The sequence below is a fragment of the Phaenicophaeus curvirostris genome, chromosome 1, assembly GCF_032191515.1.
Source record: "Phaenicophaeus curvirostris isolate KB17595 chromosome 1, BPBGC_Pcur_1.0, whole genome shotgun sequence".
NCBI classification, from domain to species: Eukaryota; Metazoa; Chordata; class Aves; order Cuculiformes; family Cuculidae; genus Phaenicophaeus; species Phaenicophaeus curvirostris.
The window spans coordinates 160,054,833-160,076,011 of record NC_091392.1 but is presented as its reverse complement, the minus strand read 5'-3'; the positions used below and the strand labels follow the sequence as shown (position 1 = coordinate 160,076,011).

General features: G+C 40.1%; 1 protein-coding gene across 4 annotated transcripts; it reads right to left on the bottom strand.

Annotated features, from left to right (window-relative positions):
- Positions 1–1,325: 1,325 nt before the first annotated feature.
- BIVM (basic, immunoglobulin-like variable motif containing) lies at positions 1,326–16,854 on the bottom strand. 4 transcript variants are annotated; one of them, XM_069879348.1, is made up of 11 exons: positions 16,741–16,854; positions 14,269–14,872; positions 12,693–12,819; positions 11,712–11,807; positions 11,505–11,609; positions 10,313–10,407; positions 8,978–9,110; positions 6,690–6,761; positions 5,750–5,833; positions 3,734–3,830; positions 1,326–2,813 (listed from the first exon to the last, which is right to left on the bottom strand). In XM_069879348.1, the coding sequence occupies exons 2-11, from the start codon at positions 14,756–14,758 to the stop codon at positions 2,532–2,534; spliced, it is 1,581 nt and encodes a 526-aa protein (XP_069735449.1). In that variant the 5' UTR covers positions 14,759–14,872; positions 16,741–16,854; the 3' UTR covers positions 1,326–2,531. The 4 variants fall into 4 exon arrangements, with proteins under 4 accessions (XP_069735449.1, XP_069735457.1, XP_069735463.1 ...); XM_069879356.1 differs by lacking the exon at positions 16,741–16,854 and adding an exon at positions 15,349–15,366; XM_069879362.1 differs by lacking the exon at positions 6,690–6,761.
- Positions 16,855–21,179: the final 4,325 nt, after the last annotated feature.

Below are 21,179 nucleotides of genomic sequence, written 5' to 3'. Positions count from 1 at the left end.
TTTTTTGTTCCATTTGTTTATTTTCTCCCATTTATTTTTCTTCTATTTTTAATTTATTTTTTCTTCCATTTCTTTATTTCTTTTTTCATCCATTTCTTTTTTTTCTACTATTTCTGTTGTTTTATCTTCCATTTCTATTTTTCCTTCCATTTCTGTTTATTTCTTGCATTTCCTTTTTTCTTTGATTTCTGTTATTTTTTCTTCCATTTTTTCAATTTCTGGTTTTTTAATTCCATTTGTTTTTCACTCCATTCCTTTTTTCTTCCACCTTTTTTATTTCTATTTTTTCTTCCATCTTTTTCTCGGATTTTCTTCCATTTCTTTTATTTCCATTTTTTCTCTTTCTTCCGTGTTTTTATTTAATATCTTTTTTCTTTCTTCCATCTTTTTTTTTTCCTCCCATTTCCTTTTTATTTTTTTTCACCAACCCTTGGCCACATAGACATCTCCCTGATTTCTCAGAAAATAGGCCAGAAGGTTGCTCAAACGGCACAGGTCACACAGATCCCCAAACATGACTTTCCCCGCAGCCCCTACTACACTCTCACCACATCCCCAGTGCCTCACAAAGATGACTAAGGACCAGAGCATCTTTCTTACAAGAGGAGACTGAGAGGTGATCTCATCAGTGCTTATAAAATATCTAAGAGGTAACTGTTAAGAAGACAAAGCCAGACTCTTCTTAATGATGCCCAGTGACAAGACAAGGGGTAATGGACACAAAACTGCAGCACAGTAAGTCCCATCTGAACATTCCCTGTATTCTTCTTTACTTTGAGCGTGACAGAGCGCTGGAATAGACTGCTCAGAGAAACTGGGGAATCTCCCTCTCTGGAGATACTCGGAATCCACCAGAATGCATTCCTGTACAACCTGCTGTAGTAGAACCTGCTTTAGCAGGGGGAAGATGGATTAGATGATCTCCAGGGGTGCCTTCCAACCCCCACCCTTCTGTAATACTCCCTGTTCCTCAGTGCAACTATCATTACTAGGGAAACTTAAAGACATTTATAGAACTCCTTTAAGCCTAGAGTACCCTAAAGAATACAGTCCTCAGCCCAAAACCCTCTTGCAAAATAGCTCATCTGGAAGCTATCTACCTTTTTCAAAACCTATGGATTTTGGTCAGTTATCAGCCTGCAGAGTTTGGGATGTTAGAGATGAAAGGTTAAGTCACAGGCTTATGATAAAAAAAAAAAAATCCTACTTCTAGGATTACTTCGCTAGGCATTGGTCACAATTACAATCCTTGTTTACCTGCTTTCCTGAAAAACTCAGCTAAACATGGGGTCACCATTCCTGAGACAAATAAAGAACAAACAACAAAATAGAAAACAAGTTTTATTGAATGAACAAAAGTTTAAAAGTCTCCCATTTTTGGTTAACAAAAGCAGCAACCTACAAAACCCCTGTATTCCATGGCAAATCTGTTTATGTCAAAAAATTAATCCTTGAGCAGGTATGAACATTTGTACACAGAAGTTACAACTGTTGAGATGTGTTTCAGCAAACAGCTTTAATAAATTTCAGATTAGAAAACAAAAATAATAAAAGACTGCACATGGACACCCGAAAAACCTTGACTTGTTTGCTGGCTGAGAGGTATATATATCATCAGGGCTGCCAGCAGTTTTCGGCACTTGCATCACTTCCACACAAACTTAAAAGAGCAGCAGAAAAATGACAGAGGTTTTAAGACTGAACAAGGAAAGGAACCGCCAACAGAACAGACTGTTCAGCTAGCTCATTTGGCTAACGGCAAACGCAGCTTTTTAATACTGAATTTCACAAGCTTGTGTTAAGTAAGTCCATGCTTTCAAGAGGCCCCAGGATAAGAATTCAGCCACTGTACCCACAAAAGCAATAAGGAAGGTCCGTCCTTGAACTCTCCCTGCCACAAGCAATTCCTCTCAGTCTAAAACAGGCATCCAGCTAAGGGAAAAGTAAACGAGACCTACTTGACAAAATATGATTATCCAATCCACAGAAGTCTACTGGGAACTAAATGGAGAATGTACATTCATTCTGTAAATCTGACAGGGTTTTCTAACCTACGCATTTTTTTTTTCAGTGGGTATAGGCAGCCTTAATAAAATGGAAAGAAAAGAAAGGCAATGTTTATTTTTATCCTTACAACATTTGCAGAATAACCCTTCTTATAAAGTCATATAATAAACTCTCATGCTTTTGAATAGTAAGTATTTTCCATGAAGTCTGTTTATTACATAGACTAATTTCAATCTGCTCTTTCACGGATCAGGACATTGTACAATTATTTCAAAAGAAATTGATTTTGCTGTCACATTTACTTTTGACTGCAAAAGTACAATAATCTGTGCTTATCTGTCAGTTTATACATCAGATCTCAGTCATTGTAACTGTATCATCAGATTTATTTAATAATTATGAAGCTGTATCTTATACCATGATTTCAATTCATATGTATTCAAGGACTAAAGATCCCTAACATGTCTTGATTAAAACTAACTTTAATATATCAACTCTACTATCTGAAGTTAATTTTAATCATTTCATTCATAATCATTGTAACTCTGATACCCACTGTTCCTCCTCTCACGAAGATTAGATTTCTTCCACATTGATTCCTGATGAAAGCCAGCACTGAATGACCGACCCAGGCGTGCATGTTGTTTCTTAGAGATATTGTCTTCACTCTCAGATTTGGAAATTCCTTGTCCTTGTGTTTGGGATTGTTTATCCTGTCTAATGTTTCCAAATGGAAAATTCCAAGGACCAAATCTTTGCCAGTTAAGTCTCTGAAAGGCAATGATGCAATGAAGATTTCCTCCAACCTAATCAAAGTAGAAAGGTTCTTTGTTAAATGCACACAGGCACATTTCTAACATACACAGATACTTGAAATTAACATCTTGGCAGGTGAAAGAACTCTTAAACAAGAAAATAAAAACCCCACAACACCACACAAAAAAAAAATCCACAAAACTGTATCCACAAACAAATGACTCAGCTCAATCAATTTTGATGGTTTCCCACATTCAATTACTGCCACCTTTCTCATCATTTTAAGTTATTCTTTAGCTGTAATGGAGTAGTAGTATAACTTAGGTTCTGCTAGTATTTTTACTCTCCAGCCACTTTTATACAAATAATCTCTTCTGGTCCCTTCCCACCTTACTGACACAGTCTTCCCTAGGGTCTCCACATCTTAAATAATCTCTTAAGCCTATTATTTCTCATGGACTTGTAATATGCAAGTCACTAGATATAGCCCTATCTACAGGAAAAAAAGCTGTATGTATTGACAGTAAATCCACACAACAAGGACACATGGATTCTTTTATGTTTGACCCTACACGACTACTTTCTTCCCTGCTTACACAAAGGCAGGAGGTTACGCACCAAAAGGATCTGTCTGTAATTTGTCATCTGTAATTTGTCATTTTATACATGCTGCAGGTACATTTAAGCCAACAAGGTTAAATATTGTGACCAAATATATTATATACACAGATAACCTGGTTTATCCTAGCATATTCCAGGTTAATGTTTTACTGTATCTTGGCCTGTAAGTAAACTCAGTATGTAAGTACCCATATTTGACTTCTGTCTTCAGTAATACTTTGAATGTACTTCATTCAAATACTTTAAAACAAATTCTTTGAGTGAGGTTATCTTACACTGCTGAAGTACAAGTAAGTTTGACAAAAAAATCTACCATGAATTTCTTCCCATATTAGAAACTCCTCCTTACCTTCTTTGTTTTTCGATGCTGCAACCCTTTCTCTAAGTGTCGAATATCAAGATATTCTGGATTTTGTGTGTTTAGGTCAGTGACAATATCTGCCCACCTATGGAATAAGGTTATTAATGCTCAAATAGCATTTATGAAACCTCAGCATCATTAAGACTCATGTACATATGCATGCAAATACAAATCTGCAGCTTTAAATAGTCTTACCAGTGATTTAAAGATAAATGAATGTGTAAAGACAAAAAACTCAGTATAAGAGACACCAAGCTAGATATAAAAGAATCACTCCTAATCTAAGCATTCTCAGTGATTATTCCTGCTCTTGGGAAACAGCTTCCAAAATGAGTAAGAGCACCATGAGTCATTAGTTGTGTTGCATATCCTTACCAATTCATCAGTTGGTAAAAGGAAGAAGTGAAGCACGGTTTAGACAAGAAGAAACATTAGCTTGTACTTTATTTAATCCCCTCTTATCATTTTTATATTATTTCATTTGAACTCCTGTATGTTTTTATCACACACTAAATCTGTTCTTACCCAACAGCAGTCACTACAAGTCACTCCACCATTCTATTTAACTCTCATCTGTAACAGACTATCAATTCAGTCATTCTTCATTCACTCAGCTCTTCAGTTTTATAGTCCTTTCTAGCCCAACTTAAACAAATATCCTTGTTCCAGACCTCTTTAAGCCTTTAACCTTTTCTATTCTTTCTAGTCTTTCAGTGTCTAACTACCTGCTTCTCTCTAATGCTACCCTCCAAGTTCAGAAAATCTGTTTCTACCCCAAACTTCTGGCCTACTGCCTTAAGCACAGAACTTTCTGCTAGCTCTCATGGGGACTGTCACAGGAGGAAGAATGTCCCCACAAACCTTCTCCTGTGCCATTATTAGCTCATATATGACAGAGAAAAATTCTGTCAGTAGGATGTACAGCATGTAATTTCTCAGCACAGCAACCATATGTATACCATAATTTTTGTTTTGTTGCACTTGATCTTATTAGTCCCAAAGACCCAGCTACTTACAGTTACTGACATAGCCGTATCACTGACAATACAAAAAAAGCTGTCAGGGTTTTAGGCACTGGGATAAATCTGACTGGCCATGAAACCACCAGATAAGCACTTCCAAATAATTTTTAAAAATAGTTACAGAATAAAGAAAAGGGTGAAAAAAAATCTTAAAAAATCAAGGTTGTTTGCTTTTTTATTTTTTTTTTAATTATGACTATTTTTTCTTAATGTGTTAAGGAAAATCACTCCATAATCAACTGGTGAGGTGGCAGAGAAGCTATATGCTAAAACTTATGTTTTGGCCAAGGAAGTGGTTTGTTAAGAAATACTGTTCTTTTGTACTGTTCCTTCATTTCAGAAATTAGTATTAAGAATCATGAACTAGCATGTCAAGTAAAACTGAGATAGCTGTTCTAGTCATTTATAATGACAAATACAACTAATCGATAGAATTTCTACATAGCTCTCTGGGTTTTCTAGTCTGTATATCCGGTTTAGACACCAACATTATATGAACAGGACTCATCAGGAATGTATTATTTTAATCCAAAGACAAGCTAATAATGCAAGAGAGTACAGGCTGTACTTGCACTAAAAGATCTTGGCAGCAGCGCAACATCCTTTGCACACCCCAGAGATGGCCCGTGTACCTCCTCAACTGCAGCATAAATTCCCCCAAGGTTCACACTGTCTGTAAGTCACAATTGGCACGCTCACAGGCAGCTGAAGCATCTTCTGTTCTTGCCTAATGCAACCAGTGACACACGCAAACAAGAGAAACAGGCTTTGGCTTTCAGCAACTCAAATATGTCCTATCATGTGATATCAAACTGTAGAGCCAGCCTTTAGGTCAAAACATGAAGTCTCTCTCTAAGGCACGTTTCTGTTAGAATTATATTCATTTGTAAGAACAAAAAAATCACTTATTGACTCTTAGTAGTGAAATACAAATTGTTCTGAAAGCAATTGTATTATTTTATATTCTTGCCAAGTAATGTACCTTTTACAGTGTATTGTTGGATGTTTTCTGCTCGGCTCTCCAATTAAGATCCAATATTCTACCTCCTGTTGCAAGACACGGCCTCTGTTCAACAGAAGATACAACCCTACTAAGAATTATTGTGAACACTAAAAAGAAAGAGATTAACATTCTTTTGTTCTTTTTAGAATTTTCTAATATATACAATTGTTTCCTCAGCCAAATGAGAAACTAGTGCTATAAATAGGGTGTGTAACTGCACACAGGGAAATTTTCTGTTCCACAAGGCCTGGAAGCAAGACTGAGGCTACTGCTTATTATTTAGGAAGAAGATAGATCTTCATGAAAAATAAAGCGTTGCTCTGATGAAAAGCAGTCTAGTATAAGATGAAAATATAAATACAAATGCAACAATGGAAATAAGTGTTGTGGAAAGCCACACAAAGGTGGAACAAACATCTTCCTCTCTATCAGTGATGTCTAAGAGCCACAAAAGAGCTCCTTCCACTTTTTTAAACTACAACCCAGGTGACAGTTGCTGCTAACAGCTGTAGGGTAACCTGTATGGAACAAGACCGGTAACTTCAACTGCTTCCTCCTAAGCATCCAATATCACATATAGAAGAACAAAACCCATGAGCAATACTATTCAAGTTTGTGTGCAACTGCCAAGAAACTCAAAGCCTGCAGTAACTTTGTCAGGGAAATTTTGTGATAGGCAAGGGCAGACTGATGAGATACTGAGGATTGTTCAGTGAAATCCCACGTAGAACTACTCCGTGCTAAACTACATCAGTTTTGACTGTAACAAAACTTGAGATTTTTCTGACTGGGGTGTTAGACAGCATACAGCCTAACTGCTTGCAACAACTTGTTTACTTATAACAAATTACCTGTAAAATAACAATGTATGCCATCATTGTAAAGATGGGAAACCAAGACACAGGATAGATTGACTTACCTAAAGTCACACTGGAAGTCTGTGGTTGAACTGGGAAGTGAACCCAGGTCTCCCGAGTCCAAATCCAGCAACCTAAGATCATACAGGAAGTCTGTGGGTGACCTAAAAAGTGTCACCTAAGCTCAGTCTAGCAACCTACCTAGCCATTTCTTTTGGAACTTAAAGCTTTCTTAGCTTGATTTTTAAAGAAAAGCTTTCCTTTGTAACTAGAATGCAAAACTAGGTAAACAAGAGCTGCCGCAGAATCTATGGATAGTACTTCTGGAACCTAAGCATATTTTTTCCCCAGTGAGATATTAGAAGATATGAAGAGAACAGGATGCTCTTCTGGTCTGACTTCCAGCCTAAAATAAGGTTATAAAAGCTCCCTGAATTTATTACTTCACATTACATTGTTAGAAGTGATCTGTTCCTAGGAAGAAAATCCAATATCGACTTAAAAATAATATCACTAGTGACTAGAAATGCACTTCAACAAAGGGTGAAGTATTAATTGTGGTTCTCACTCATGACTAAACAAAATAAATTCAAACTAGTTATAAGGCATGTTAAGTTTCCATACAATGCACCACACTATTTCTCAGACTGCATTTTTGATCTAGTAAACAATTCATTTCTTTTTTTTTATTTTGCTCTTCCTATGCAGATTCTCAGTAACTGATCAAGTAAGGAAGCCATTAAACTTTTGGTACACTTAAGCAGACTGGTGCGTTGGACTTCTATTCGGGGCATATTTTCATAGTCTTCTAACTCGCATGGCATGTCAGTAAATATGGACTTAATAAAAAAATTCTGTATTCCTTTCTTCATATACTAAAATCTTTTATTACCCTATGGCCAGATTCACATAGGGAACAAATGAGATTCAGACAATTATGCCTAGTTACCTCCAAACAATTACCGTTTTGAACTCTTAATAGTAGAGCTAGCATTCTCCGTTCCTTGATGAGACTCTAAATCTTCAAGACAGCCAAAGGTAAACTAATTGGTAAGCAAAGCTCAAGGCTGAGGCTCACCTTAAACCTGTGACCTGCTCTTTGCATTATTCAGCATCCCCCACTATTGCTATCTGCCAGTTTTGTCAGGGATTGTCTTCTTAGGCTTAATGATAATAAATACTGAGGAGCAGTTGAACCTTGAGAAAGTCTAACAGAAACCTTCAATACATCCTGTGTTCACAACTACTTCGAGAGGAAATACAGTTTAATAGGATTCTGTCAATGAGGTAAAACAAACTACTCTCAGCATATCCTACAGCAGCAAAGACATACTTTCACCTTACAAAAGCTAAGATAAATTGCCTAAAAATGATGAAATTTTTCAAACTTAAAATTTGTGGGTTTAACGAAAGACTTATCCTAAACTCAGTGTGAGTATCAATACTATTATCCTCTTTTAAAACTCTGTTTAACTGAAACTATATCAACCATTTCATTATTTTATCCTAAGTAATGTCACCCTGACATATCTGAAATCATTCAGGTGATTATACTTCTAAAATAACTGGCATATTAAGTTTCTTCTGGTCTTTGAAAAGCATTCCAAGTGCTGTTTAAAAAAGCCAAATCTACCGTGATATTCCAGAGACTAGCTTCTATTCCCACTTCCCCGCCACCACCACTAATTCTTGGTGACAAATTTTCCAGATACCTTTACTTTTCTAAGCTTTACACTCCAGTAGTTGCAGTTTAACATCATTTTTAGTCAACACTAGGAAAAAAGTACATAACCACTATCCTGCAATACCTATACATCTCCTGTTCTCACAAAACACAAACACCGGGTTCTCTAAGTGTAGTCCACTTCGTAATGCATTAGTATCACTGTAGGCTTTTTACTTCTAGTTTATAAAGAAAAATCTCAACACACACATATGCACTTTCTTGCTTTATTTCCCCTCAGATTGTCTGGGAACAGACTTCCCCCATAATTTGCTGGCTTTTTGTTTTTCCTTAAAAAACACCTGGCTTTCTTCAGCTCATATGGTTTTATATTTCAGACCAGCTATATTCACTTGTCCTTCAAGTAAATAATTACTCTCTCTGTATCTGGCTAAAATGTCTTTAAACAATTTATTAGTTTTCTGTTTAAGTACTCTTAATCTAGTCTGCTTAGTAGCATTTAATTTTAAATCAATCCTTTCAAATCACACAGCACTATTTTGCTACTTCAGATACAAATGCTTCTACTACACTGAAATGTTATTTAGGGATAAAAATGTTATCAACCTGCAGTAAATTTTTCTGTATGTTTCCTCCATTAAAATAACCATAAACACAGTATCTTACCTATAGGCTTTACTAGCTTTTACTGGGGTTGCTTCAAATCCAATAGGGCAAAAATAATGGTTTTGGCAATGGTAGATGTAAGCCATTGATTCATCTTTCAGGCCACGTGTTAGCTTTGCAAGGGCCCCTGCAGCTACAAAGAAAGATCAGGTTACAGTCCAGAGTGCTTTGGAACCTGCATATCATATTCAGCAAAAAAAGACCTATTTGATAACACAGAATAGTTACTCTGCTTTTTAAATTAGAGGACATAACCTGACAGGCATACACAAAACACAGTTTTGATTTCAAACTTCATAGCATTTGATTTCCTGTCTGGTACAACAAGATAACATCTGCCACACAGTGTACACCAGGGAAATGCAATCTAAAGTACTGTCTCTTAACCCAGGAAATACACACTGCAACACAACGTAGTCCCAGTGCCCCAAGTCAGATGTAGCACACCAATGATATTACTGACAATCCTGAAAGCTTTTGAACATTTTGGCATCACGAGCTTCTTGGAGGTTCTTAATCTCAAGCACACATTTGGGTGTACAATATTTTGTAACGTGACTGCAGTGCTCAGTTTTAGAAAGACTAGACAAGGCACTGAAACATGACAGAATTCTCAAATGGGATACCAAGCACAAAAAAACTATTTCCACTTTAATGGTATCTCCCACAACTTTTTAGTTTGGTTTTACCCTTTTAAAGGACACTCCAGTTAGAAATAATTACTCAAGACTATAATGAAGGCTAATAAACTGTGTGTGAAAGTATAATTTATCTTTAGGTAACACACTTAAAGGTAGATATAAGAATGCAGCTTCATAAGCTAATTGAGACTAATCATCTAACTTTTAGAGACAGATGTTGCCTAAAGTCAGGCAGAATGGATGATTTCACTAACTTTAAAAGTGCATTTTTTTTTAAGTATAAAGCATTTATTAAAGACATTGACATTTTTGTGTTGTCCATTCTAAGTTTTTATAGAACAGATTTCTAAAATGCGGACATAAAAATGTGTTTCTCCTCCAGTGTATTACAGGAAACATCTTCCAGGACACCAACACAGAACCAGAAGTGCAGTGTCTTCCTGCATACTTTAATATTCCAGTTTTGTGAGAGCAGAATATCTAGCACACAATACATTTTATCAAAACAAAAGTACAAATGAAAATTTCAGCAAAATAAGAGAAAAAGTAAAACCAGAAAAAACAAGGCAACTTGGAGCTATTTGATAGCTCATCTCAAACTAGAAGTACTACTTATAGAATTTGTCCTGTCATATGCTACAGGATTTTTCAGTTTATATGCTGCAAAATTAATGCTTTACAATTGACTACATACCAGTTTCTCCAGCGGTCTTGTTCTTCCCGTGAGGTTTATACAGAACATATGAGCATCCCTTGATATGGAAGTGATCATTTATTTGCCTAAACCATCTGAAACAACAAGCTTAAAGATTGAAGTAACTCAAGACTTACTAAATGTCCCTCCTCCCACTTTTCCTGTGCCTGACAGTTTAGAAAAAAAAGTCTTGGTGTGCTACTAAATACCTATCATACTACAATACAGATGGTAGATGACCATGGTACCCTAATACAAAGAAAAAACTTAACATATCCTAGAGACATAAACAAATACTCTAAACCTTTTCCTTCGTTTTGCTTTTTCAGACCCAACACAGACCCACAATAACCAAAGGGTTGGATTTGAAATGTTCGTCCTATTGTGTTCAGTCCAGTCACTTCTAATTTTTAGTTATTCAGCCTTTAGACAAACATTCAAATTCTGAAGTGCCAAGCTTCAACCAAAATTTGCAAGCAACACAAAGGGAATCCTCTAAGACACCAGAAGGCAGGGTTGCACACCAAAGCTCCATGAAGATGCTCAACAGTCAATTACGATACGCTCCTGGCCCTGTTTAATCCTAAAATTCCTTATGAGTTCAATAAAACAAACAAAACAAAGGACAAATACTTTAGACCAAATTCATCAAGACCAGGAAAGAACAGAGCAGAAGTGAAACAGAATTTGAAAGTTCAAGTGTTCTGTGACTCCAGTCCCATCTTTTATTTTTTTTTTATTTTTGTTTATTTCCCCTCCTCTTCAACAGCTCCATTGCAGCAAAGGTGCAACACTCACTATCTCATTTTCAGTTCTTAAATTATTTTTACATAAAGCTATCAGAATATCAATTGCCTTTTCACGCTGTTTAACAAGCATTTAACACATTTTCAAAAACAGAAAAGTAAAGAAAAAACTCGCCAACAAGGAGACCGGACTCATTAGAGTATTATACAACCATTAAACAATCTGAACAAAAAAAATCAAATATAATTTCATGTTCACCTGATCTGTGTAGCAACATTCCACTATATAAAAAGTTTCTTTGGGCACTGTCAGAGTACCTACATATGCTTCACTATTCTAAAACTTAAAAGGACTAGCTACTGTATCTTTAAAGATTCTGTCTTTTAGGTTTATGTTGGTTTTGCATACATTAACAGTTCAGCTGCATCAAAAGAACCAAACATACCTCATTAAAGTTGTATTTCCAGTGAAGGGACCAAATCTAATCTCCTCAAATGGGGGCTGAAAGCCCAGTATATTCAAAGCTTCTTCTTGAGTAATAGGTGGTAAACTGAAAAGAAAAAAAATAAATAAATCAAAAAGGAGTAGTGTTTAATAAAGTAGCAACATATTTGAGACTCTCTAGAGGCAAAGCGTTCTATGTTTGACTTACCTTCCAGCTCCCAGTGTACTATACAAGAAATTCCAGCAAGACACTAAGGATGATATTCCACAGGAAGTCTTGTATTGAGGTCGGCTAACACAATACCTGACCCAAACAAAAACCCAAACACATTAGTCTGCATTTTTTATTTAGTTACAGGAGTAACCTGAACTACAACTACTTTTATGAGTGCCACTCTATATGTTTTTATGTCATCTGTAAGAAAAGAAAAAATAAAGTATTCTTTAAAAACAAAAAAAAGACTGGAGAAAATAGGTTAACCAATTTCTTTAAGTCTGTCACATAATACTACCCCATTTCACACAAACCAGTGAAATTTCTAAAAGCCCGATGGGAGTTCTGAACAAATAATCCTGTAGGAAAAAATGGTTCTGTACTAATATAATGTACAGTTTGACCCAGTCTCTTCTAAAATGTGAACTTGTAGTAAGCTACACCTCCACCAATTTACTAATTAATGTAATTCCGGGTCACAGATTCCCTAGGCTACCCCTGATTTTCTGATGTCATAGATATTCAGTAAGAACCAGATGGATGCATTAAACTAAGTGAATTTAGCGAACGATATTCATATGAGATGGGTGGTACAGAACTGACAGTTCTGATCAGGTATTTCCCAGCTGAAAGTAAAATCAGGACTAAGACATATCAGTACTATGCTTAAGGTTACTTTTTGCCTGAACACGCTAACGAATTTGCATAGGGTTTTTTTAACCAATGAATCTTCCTATTGAAAGAAAACAAAAATGTTTAGAAAGAAAAATGGTTTTTGAAATTCAAGAGATGTGAGGGAAACTCTCATTATTCTTGTACAAAGTATAATTTAATTTATGAATGCATAACATATCCCCATTTCTAATAAAAAAAAGTATGAAGACGTTATTAAGAAGTTTGAAATCAGATGCACAGTAACAGAGTTTACCAACAAGCTTCAAGGCGATAATCTTAAATACAATTCATAAATACTACCATCTCCGGAGGTCCAACACTTTCCTTTCCTTTACGTCTTCAAGAGCAGAACGCTGAGGACACTCCCTGTATTGTTTGCTTTTTTTGTCTAGAGACTTTTTCTTTGTCGCTTGTTTCTTCATATTGCCTGCAAAACATATTTCAGAAACAAATGAATGTCTAGTTTACCTTTCTTCTTAAATATTTTCAGTAACAGCACACACCTCAAATTGACGGTGGTTGTGTCAGTAAGTGCAAACTCGGATTAAACAATAATTGAAGGAAAATGTTCAAACGCATAATCAAGATTTTCTAAAGGTTTGTAAAGCTGCCATTAGATCAGTAAACAACAAGGTTTTCTTTCTGAATAGGATTAATGATGACCTGACCAACTGTTTTGCATGAGCAGTCAATCTGATTATCGTAATGCATTAAATCAACCATCCCATAAATAGACTCTCAAACCAACATGGACTTCCCATCTCCTAACACTAAATGCACATGTAAACAAAACTACACACTTTTTCAAACTCAAGCTCTGTAAACAGCTATGCTTTCTGACAAAAATTTACATACAAATTCAGTGAGAAGAACACATCCTGAATGTGTTTTCCTTTTCGTAAGCCACTTTAAATTAATAGCCACCTGGAAAATTAATAGAGTTGGGGCACCTGCTAGAGCAGGAATATTTCTGTCCCATTCTGAAGCCATCATATCCAAATTAAGCATACTACATATATTTTAGAAAAACTTACCATCCTGTCAGATATTAACATTTCTTACATATTTTTAAAGGCACTACATGTACACATAAAAAGGCAATGACAATTTGCTAACCGCACCTAAGTTCTGCTAACAGACACACTAACAGATGAAACGAACTCAACTGGCTAGCCAATACATCAATGAAAAAATCTAATCTCTAGATTAGCAAAGGGATTACAGGATAAAGAAAACCAAGTGTGCATGCAAGTGCTTGATTCACAGATGCAATCTATGACCAGGTAGGTAAAGAGCACAGGAGGCAGCAAAGAAGCCAGTTTTGAAGAAACAGGCTCTCTAACACTGTATGGATATAGCAAATCAAAACACAATTCTTTCACAGAAAGCAACTGCTTTCCTTGGTAAATGTAACGATTTAAGTTACTTCTTGTCATAAATAAACCACCTCTTTAATATCAAAATACATCCCTTGAGTATCTTGAAACATTTATGCAAGTGACAAACCTGTATTTAACAGGTAAAATTAATCACTGCACAATGCACTAGGCTCCACTAAAAGAATGGAAAAAACACCCCAAAAACCCAAGGAAAAACAAACATACCAAACCAGAAACCAGCTCAAGTACCACCCCAAAAAACCCCACATGTAGTTATGCCGAAGCCAATCGTGTTTTCAAGCCAGTTCCCCAGGCAGCTACACTTGATTTTCACTCCTCCTCTCTCTCCTTTCCCAATGAGCAGGTTGTTTGACATGACATACAGGCTCCTCTATAGCACTTCCTCAAGAGATACCTGTGCTGACTAGACCACTCTACAAGCAAGTAGTAAATATGAAGCCTTTTAATTTCACAAGATCAAATCTTCACCACTTCACCTGCTTTGTTCTTCAGATTTGTGGTCACGCCATTGAACTCCGATTTGTCAATTTCCCATGCCAGTGGGAGCTTTCCCAGACTGCCAGGCAAGCTGTCCAAGTTAGCATCTTCACTGTAGATTATCTCTGAAGCACCAGTCTGAACGCTGAGTAAGCTAGGTGAGTTATTTCCAGCATTTAAGGCAGCACTGCCTGACAAACAGGCACTAACTGAAGCACTTGGGCTTTTACAAATAGACGTTACTCTGTTTAAAAAAGCATAGTCTGAGCAGATGGTATAAAATTTCTCTCGTGTATGAGTCACAGGGCATCCCCACGGATAATGCCCATCTTCCCTAGACACTAAGGACACAGTGGAGGCGTCAGATATGCAGTACGGTTTCATGGGATTGCGAAGAGAAGCTTCTGGGGATTTTCTCCCAGGTTTGTTTTCAGTGTTTCCATTATTTCCAGAACCATTCTCCTTTTCATCTTCTGAAATGTTAGGCATTGAATGATCGTGAAGGAGTATGGAACCGCTAAGAATATTTTTTCTTTATGTTGTAATTACAACAGAGTTTGCGTCATTGCCTCCATTGCCTCTGCAAAGCTACTGACGAGGTATCTGAAAGAAAACAAGTTGTTAGCACAAGTGTCTCAATCAACATCAGGCACACAAAGCTTGTTGTTTTTTTTTAATTCACATCCAGTAAAAACTGCAATACCATTCAAGACACACCACAACATCCAACGCGTCTTTCCCTAAGCCCTCTAGTATTCTACAAATAGCACTTTTTATTATTTATGAGGTATCAACAGCACACACCAGTGAAGACATTGAGTGATTGCACTTATAAACCAGTACAGGAATAAAAAAACCCAAAACAAACTAAACCAAAAACCTCCCTACATTTACACAGCTGTGGCTGATAACTTCCGTTTCTTTATAGCCCCAATACCCTGCATATATGGAGCACAAAACAATTTATGTAAATTAATAAATCAGAGAGACCGCTACTTAAGGACACTTAATTCTGAAAAATCCTGCACAATTTGCTGTGAGGGAAGTTCAAGCTTACAGAAAATTACAGCAACTATTACCTCTGCTGACTGCAAATTGACAACACTACCCTCAGTCTGTTCCATTGCTTCCCTTGCACGGCTCTTAAGGATTCCCTCTTATTTTTATGCATCTCCTAATCTTCAAGATGTGAGAAAGAAAACCGTCAGTTTTTATTTATAGTAGCAAAGAATTACAAAAAACAAATTTAGAAGGCTGGCTAGGTTTTAATGATCTTTTTTAAGAAGCAAATTGACAGCACACATCATCTGCCATCTCAGCAGCCTGCACGTCTGTGGTGCAAACACATTCTGCAGATGGAAACCCTGGCAAGCAGGAGGCGGGAGTTTCACTCCAGAGCAGCTTCCTGCGACACCAATTTCTGGTCACTGAACAGAATGAACCAATAGCACCACAATTCTTCTTTAGGCTAGACGTAAGGAAGAATTTCTTCATTATGAGAGTGGTGAGGCACTGGCACAGGTTGCCCAGGGAAGCTGTGGATGCCCCATCCCTGGAGCTGTTCAAGGCCAGGTCAGATGGGGCCTTGGGCAGCCTGATCCATGGCAAGGGGGCTGGAACTGGATGATCTTAAGGTCCCTTCCAACCCAAACTATTCTATGATTCTTCCTCTGCCAGAAACGTGTTTCAACCAAATGCAACCAGGGCTCCACTTGATGGATTACAAGGAAATATCAAAACATGCACCATGTACTCCGCACCTGCCAGCGATGAATGCAGTCAAGCAGTGCCCAGCCCCAACTTTACAGGGGAGCCCCTCTCACCAGCTCCTTGGGGATTCAACCACTGGGGATGCCCACAGAGCTTCCCCAGGAGATGGGAAGTGTTGGATTTCGGTTAGGCTGGCAGGGGTGGGTTTGGGCTTATGTTGGGAGGAGGGGTTGGGAGGGATTTGGGGTTGGGAAGGAGGTTGGGTTTGGGGGAGTTTGGGGTTGGCTTGCAAGGGGTTTGGGCTTGGGTTGGGAGGGGGGTTGGGTTTGGGGGGATTTGGAGTGGGGTTTGGGTTGCAGGGGGAGGGTTTGGGTTAGAGGGGTTGGGAGGAGTGGGTGAGTTGGGGGGATGCAAAGTTGGGTTTGGGCTGCGAGGGGAGGGTTTGGGCTTGGGTTGGGAGGGGGGATTAGGGGAGTTTGGGGTTGGGTTTGAGGGGATTTGGGGTTGGGTTGTGGGGGAGGGCTTGGGCGGGCAGTTGAGTTTGGGGCTGGGGGAGAAGGGTTTGGCGTCGGGTTCGGGGCACCCACCCTCAGCACCGGGGAGGGGCTGAAAGGCTGGCGCGCCGCCACTTGGCTCCAGAGTGAAGGGCCCCGGGCTGAGGGGCAGGGCCCGCCTGCGAGGGGGGCGGCAGCGGCGTGCTGGGCGAAGGAGGGGGAAGGGCGGCTACCCGCCCGCCGCGGCCCGCGCTCCCGTCCCGTTACCTGCGCGGCGCCGCCTGCGTCGCCTCGCGCGGCCGCGGCGGAGCGGGGAGGGCGGCGCGCCGGAAGCAGACACGGCGCGCGCGAGGCGGGGGGGCCGCCGCGCGCTCACCTGCGCCCCCCGCCGCCCCCCTGCAGCCGCCGGACCGCACCAACTCCCGCGTGGGGGGGAGCGGGGAAGGTGCGGAGCGGCTCAGGAGGTGACCGTGCTCTTCCCCCCCCGCGCCCTCTTCCCCTCGCGGCTGGAGAGGCCGCCATAAGAGGCACGGCTAAAATCGTGTGCGCACCCCCCTCTGCCCTCTGTGGTCTCGTCCGGCGCTGACCCGCGGGCGGGGGAGGGGAGGAGGAGCTCGGGGATGGCGGAGGTGGGAGGCGGCTCCCTCCCCGCGGCACCGAAAACGCCGGCAAATCAACTCCCTACGTCTCGTTTTGGAGTTTTAGAGAGCGAGCGTCCTTTATCAGGCCTGGGCAACGGAGGGAGCGATCTCCAACCATCACAGAATTACTAGGTTGGAAAAGACCCACCGGGTCATCGAGTCCAACCATTCTATCAAACACTAAACCATGCCCCTTAGCACCTCCTCCACTCGGCCCTTAAACACCTCCAGGGAAGGTGACTCAACCACCTCCCTGGGCAGCCTGTTCCAGTGCCCAATGACCCTTTCTGTGATGAATTTTTTTTCCTAATGTCCAGCCTAAACCTCCCCTGGTGGAGCTTGAGGCCATTCCCTCTCGCCCTGTCCCCTGCCACTTGGGAGAAGAGTTTTTAACTGGAAATGCCTACCTCGTAGCCTAGCACTTCAGAGCAAGCCTGGCTACTCATGCTAAGAAAGATGAGCAAACTAAACAACACACTGTTTTAACTTGAAATTATTTTTTCTATTTAAAATGTTACTTATTTAAGTTAAACAACTAATTTCTGCTAAAGAGGGGAACTGTCAGATGTGCAGTCCAGATGCCATCCAGGGAGGATCGAAATGGGGCTCAGCAGCAAACTGTCATTGGTGAAAGATCTCATTGCTTTGAGGAGCACTCTGGAGAGGAGTCCCAGTGCAAGAGGAGATCATAGAATCATAGAATCATAGAATAACCAGGTTGGAAGAGACCCACCGGATCATCAAGTCCAACCATTCCTATCAAACACTAAACCATGCCCCTCAGCACCTCATCCACCCGTGCCTTAAACACCTCCAGGGAAGGTGACTCAACCACCTCCCTGGGCAGCCTGTTCCAGTGCCCAATGACCCTTTCTGTGAAGAATTTTTTCCTAATGTCCAGCCTAAATCTCCCCAGCGGAGCTTGAGGCCATTCCCTCTTGTCCTGTCCCCTGTCACTTGGGAGAAGAATCATCGTCATGCAGCCACACTGCCCAGCAGGGAGACCTCAAAGAACGCCCACTTGGGCTGTCACATTTATGGGATAAAAATGTTTGACTCATAGTCAAATTGCATACAATAGAGCTGTGCATGAGTCTCCTTATTGATGTTTGTTGTGTTGCTTTGTTCCTTGTGGGTTTTTCAAAGGAAATCTTGGCCCAGCCAGCAGGCAGGCCTTTACCTCTTCTGGAGCCTGAACTAAGCTGCTGCTGGTTTGGTTAAGGGGTGGAAAACATCCATAACAATGTGTAACAAAAGTGCTTCAAGAAATCTGTATAAAAGGCCAAAGTATTTTTTCTGATAACAGTGTCTGGATTGGCCGACAGTTACTTCCCTTCTCATCTTCACTGCAGGCAGCACGAACAAACATAGGGACGCTGAAGACATGAGTGAATCACTTTCAATAGTTCCACAACTACTTGAAGTTTATTAATTTTTAAATACTCAGATTTACAATATTAAGTGATTGATTTTGTAACAAAGTAGTTACTAAATTTACAATAAAAAACAAAACAGAGAGATCAAAATTTACATAGTGTCCAGCTGACAGAGGATTCAGTGGTAGTGATCACATCATGGTGCCCTCAGCCCAGAGCCCCTACTCTCGGCAATCATTTCTGAGAGGTGCTGCAAATAATGGAAAGAAAAATTCAATTTCTCCTCAGATTTGAAGAGTTTTTTTCATATTTTTTTAGTGGTCAGGAAGAGCAAAGGGGAAAAAGTTCTCTCTTGCTTGTTGACACAGCCAAGTTTGCCATTCCCCAGACACGAGACCTAGATCAGATTCAGAATTGGATGTGGCTTCATCCCCAGGCAACATGCCTCTTGTAATGGAGACTGTCTCATACGCCTTTGCCAGCTGGAAGCCTGTTGAGCCTTTGTCGGCCAACAGCCTTTTAAGTAATTAAACAATTATGCCTGCAAAGCATTTTTATCTGAGCCAAATTATAGGCATTGGGATAGCAGCAATGTTGCCTTTGCCAGCCAGGATTAAAATTAGGTTGTATGATTTATTTTACAACTTGTTTGGGTGCTGATAAATACTGCTAGATCTGCACACAGATCCCTGAGCTTATGTGGGGGAAGAAAAGCTGGGGAGGCAGGAGGGTTGAAGTGTGTCCCCTTTACTTCATAGCTGCTGTGCTTTTTTTAACATGCCAATGCCACCTTACTGGGAAGAGGAGAGATGTTCTGTGAATTCTACAGCTATGAAATTTCTGTTAAAATAAAAACATCCTTAAAGTTCTCTTCCCCTAAAGGAGACTGGCTTGCCTCGTACAACAAAATATAGACTGTGATTTCAGCCTGTAAAATACATCAAGAAACTGAAGACAGAGAAGGAAGAGGAGCTACGAGGTCATGGATATAAAATAGGGCCTGCATATATTTTTAGACTGTAAATTCATAGAATCATAGAATAGTTAGGGTTGCAAGGGACCTTAAAAGATCATCTAGTTCCAACCCCCCTGCCATGGGCAGGGACATCCCACTAGATCAGGCTGCCCAAGGCAGGGATGGGGCATCCACAGCTTCCCTTGGCAACCTATGCCTCACCACTCTCACAGTGAAGTAGTTCTTCCTTATATCAAGCCTAAATCTGCTCCTCTCCAGCTTATACCCATTCCCCCTCATCCCATAACCACAAGCCTTTATGAACAGTCCCTCTCTAGCTTTCCTGTAGCCCCTTTCAGGTACTGAAAGGTTGCTATAAGGTCTCCTCAGAGCCTTTTCTTCTCCAGGCTGAACAAGCCCAACTGTCCTCACACGGGAGATGCTCCAGCCCCCTGATCATCTATGTAGCCTTCCTCTGGACCCATTCCAACAGTTCCGTATCCTTATGTTGAGGATTCTGGAACTGGACACAATACTCCAGATGAGGTCTCACAAAAGATGAACAGACAGGCAGAATCACCTTCCTCAGTTGCAGGTCTTCTAACTGTTCAATGTCCTGAAAAAAACATGCCAATGTGAATAGCAGAAGACAAAAACTGTGTCTTTTAAAGTTGGAGCTTGATAACTATTTAAGGCATTTGGGGAATAAATTGCTTGTTGGAAAAGACTATGCTCACTGACCCAAGTGGTCCTTTCTCGGCTTGCCATTCTTTCAAAGTGAGTGATTTTCTGTGTGCTTTCTATAAACATATTTGCAGTATTTAAAAGTGTTAAATACGAAATCTCTTCAAATTCATGACTCTCTGATGGTAAGGTTTAATTTTCCATATTGTTTCCTTTAGCAAGCAAAAAGCAGTAAAGAGCAAAATTTGAAGTATCTTTTGGGACTGGTGTTTCCACATAAAGAAGCCTTAATTTGTGTGAGGATTCCATAGGTAATTGATGAAGAAAAGCATTTGAGTATATGTGTACACATACGTATAGAACAGCATCAGTGTTTCATGCTAGTTTTCTGCACCCTGAGGCTGGATCATTTGATGGAAGAAGGGCTGTCGGGTTGTCCAAGGCATGTGCTGGGCCACTGCCCCTCTGGCACCTGGGCTAGTGCCCAGTAGTCCAGGATGGTGCTCTAAGTGTCCAGATCACAGAATCATAGAATGGTTTGGGTTGGAAGGGACCTTAAAGATGATCTAGTTCCAACCTCTCAGCCATGGGCAGGGACGCCTTCCACTAGATGAGGTTGTTCAAAGCTTCATCCAACCTGGCCTTGGACACCTCCAGGCACGGTGCATCCACAACCTCTCCGGGTACCTATTCCAGCACCTCACCACCCTCAAGTAAAATGTTTTTGTATCAACAACAGCGGCACAGAGACACGGGCAGAAGTGCTCATCAAGTCCAACCATTCCTATCAATCAAAAAGCATACCCCGCAGCACCTCATCCACCCGTCCTTTAAACACCTCCAGGGATGGGGACTCAACCACCGCCCTGGGCAGCCTGTTCCAGTGCCAGATGACCCTTTCTGTGAAAAATTTCTTTCTGATGTCCAGCCTGAACCTCCCCTGGCAGAGCTTGAGGCCATTCCCTCTTGTCCTGTCCCCTGTCACTTGGGAGAAGAGGCCAGCTCCCTGCTCTCTACACCCTCCTTTCAGGTAGTTGTAGAGAGCAATAA

Coding starts and splice junctions, on each gene's coding strand:
- BIVM (XM_069879348.1), bottom strand. CDS start 14,758: ATGCCTAACATTTCAGAAGATGAAAAGGAGAATGGTTCTGGAAATAAT. Junction 11,610..11,711: donor AGTACACTGGGAGCTGGAAG/GTAAGTCAAACA, acceptor TTTTCTTTTCAG/TTTACCACCTATTACTCAAG. Junction 3,831..5,749: donor CCAACAATACACTGTAAAAG/GTACATTACTTG, acceptor CTTATTCCATAG/GTGGGCAGATATTGTCACTG.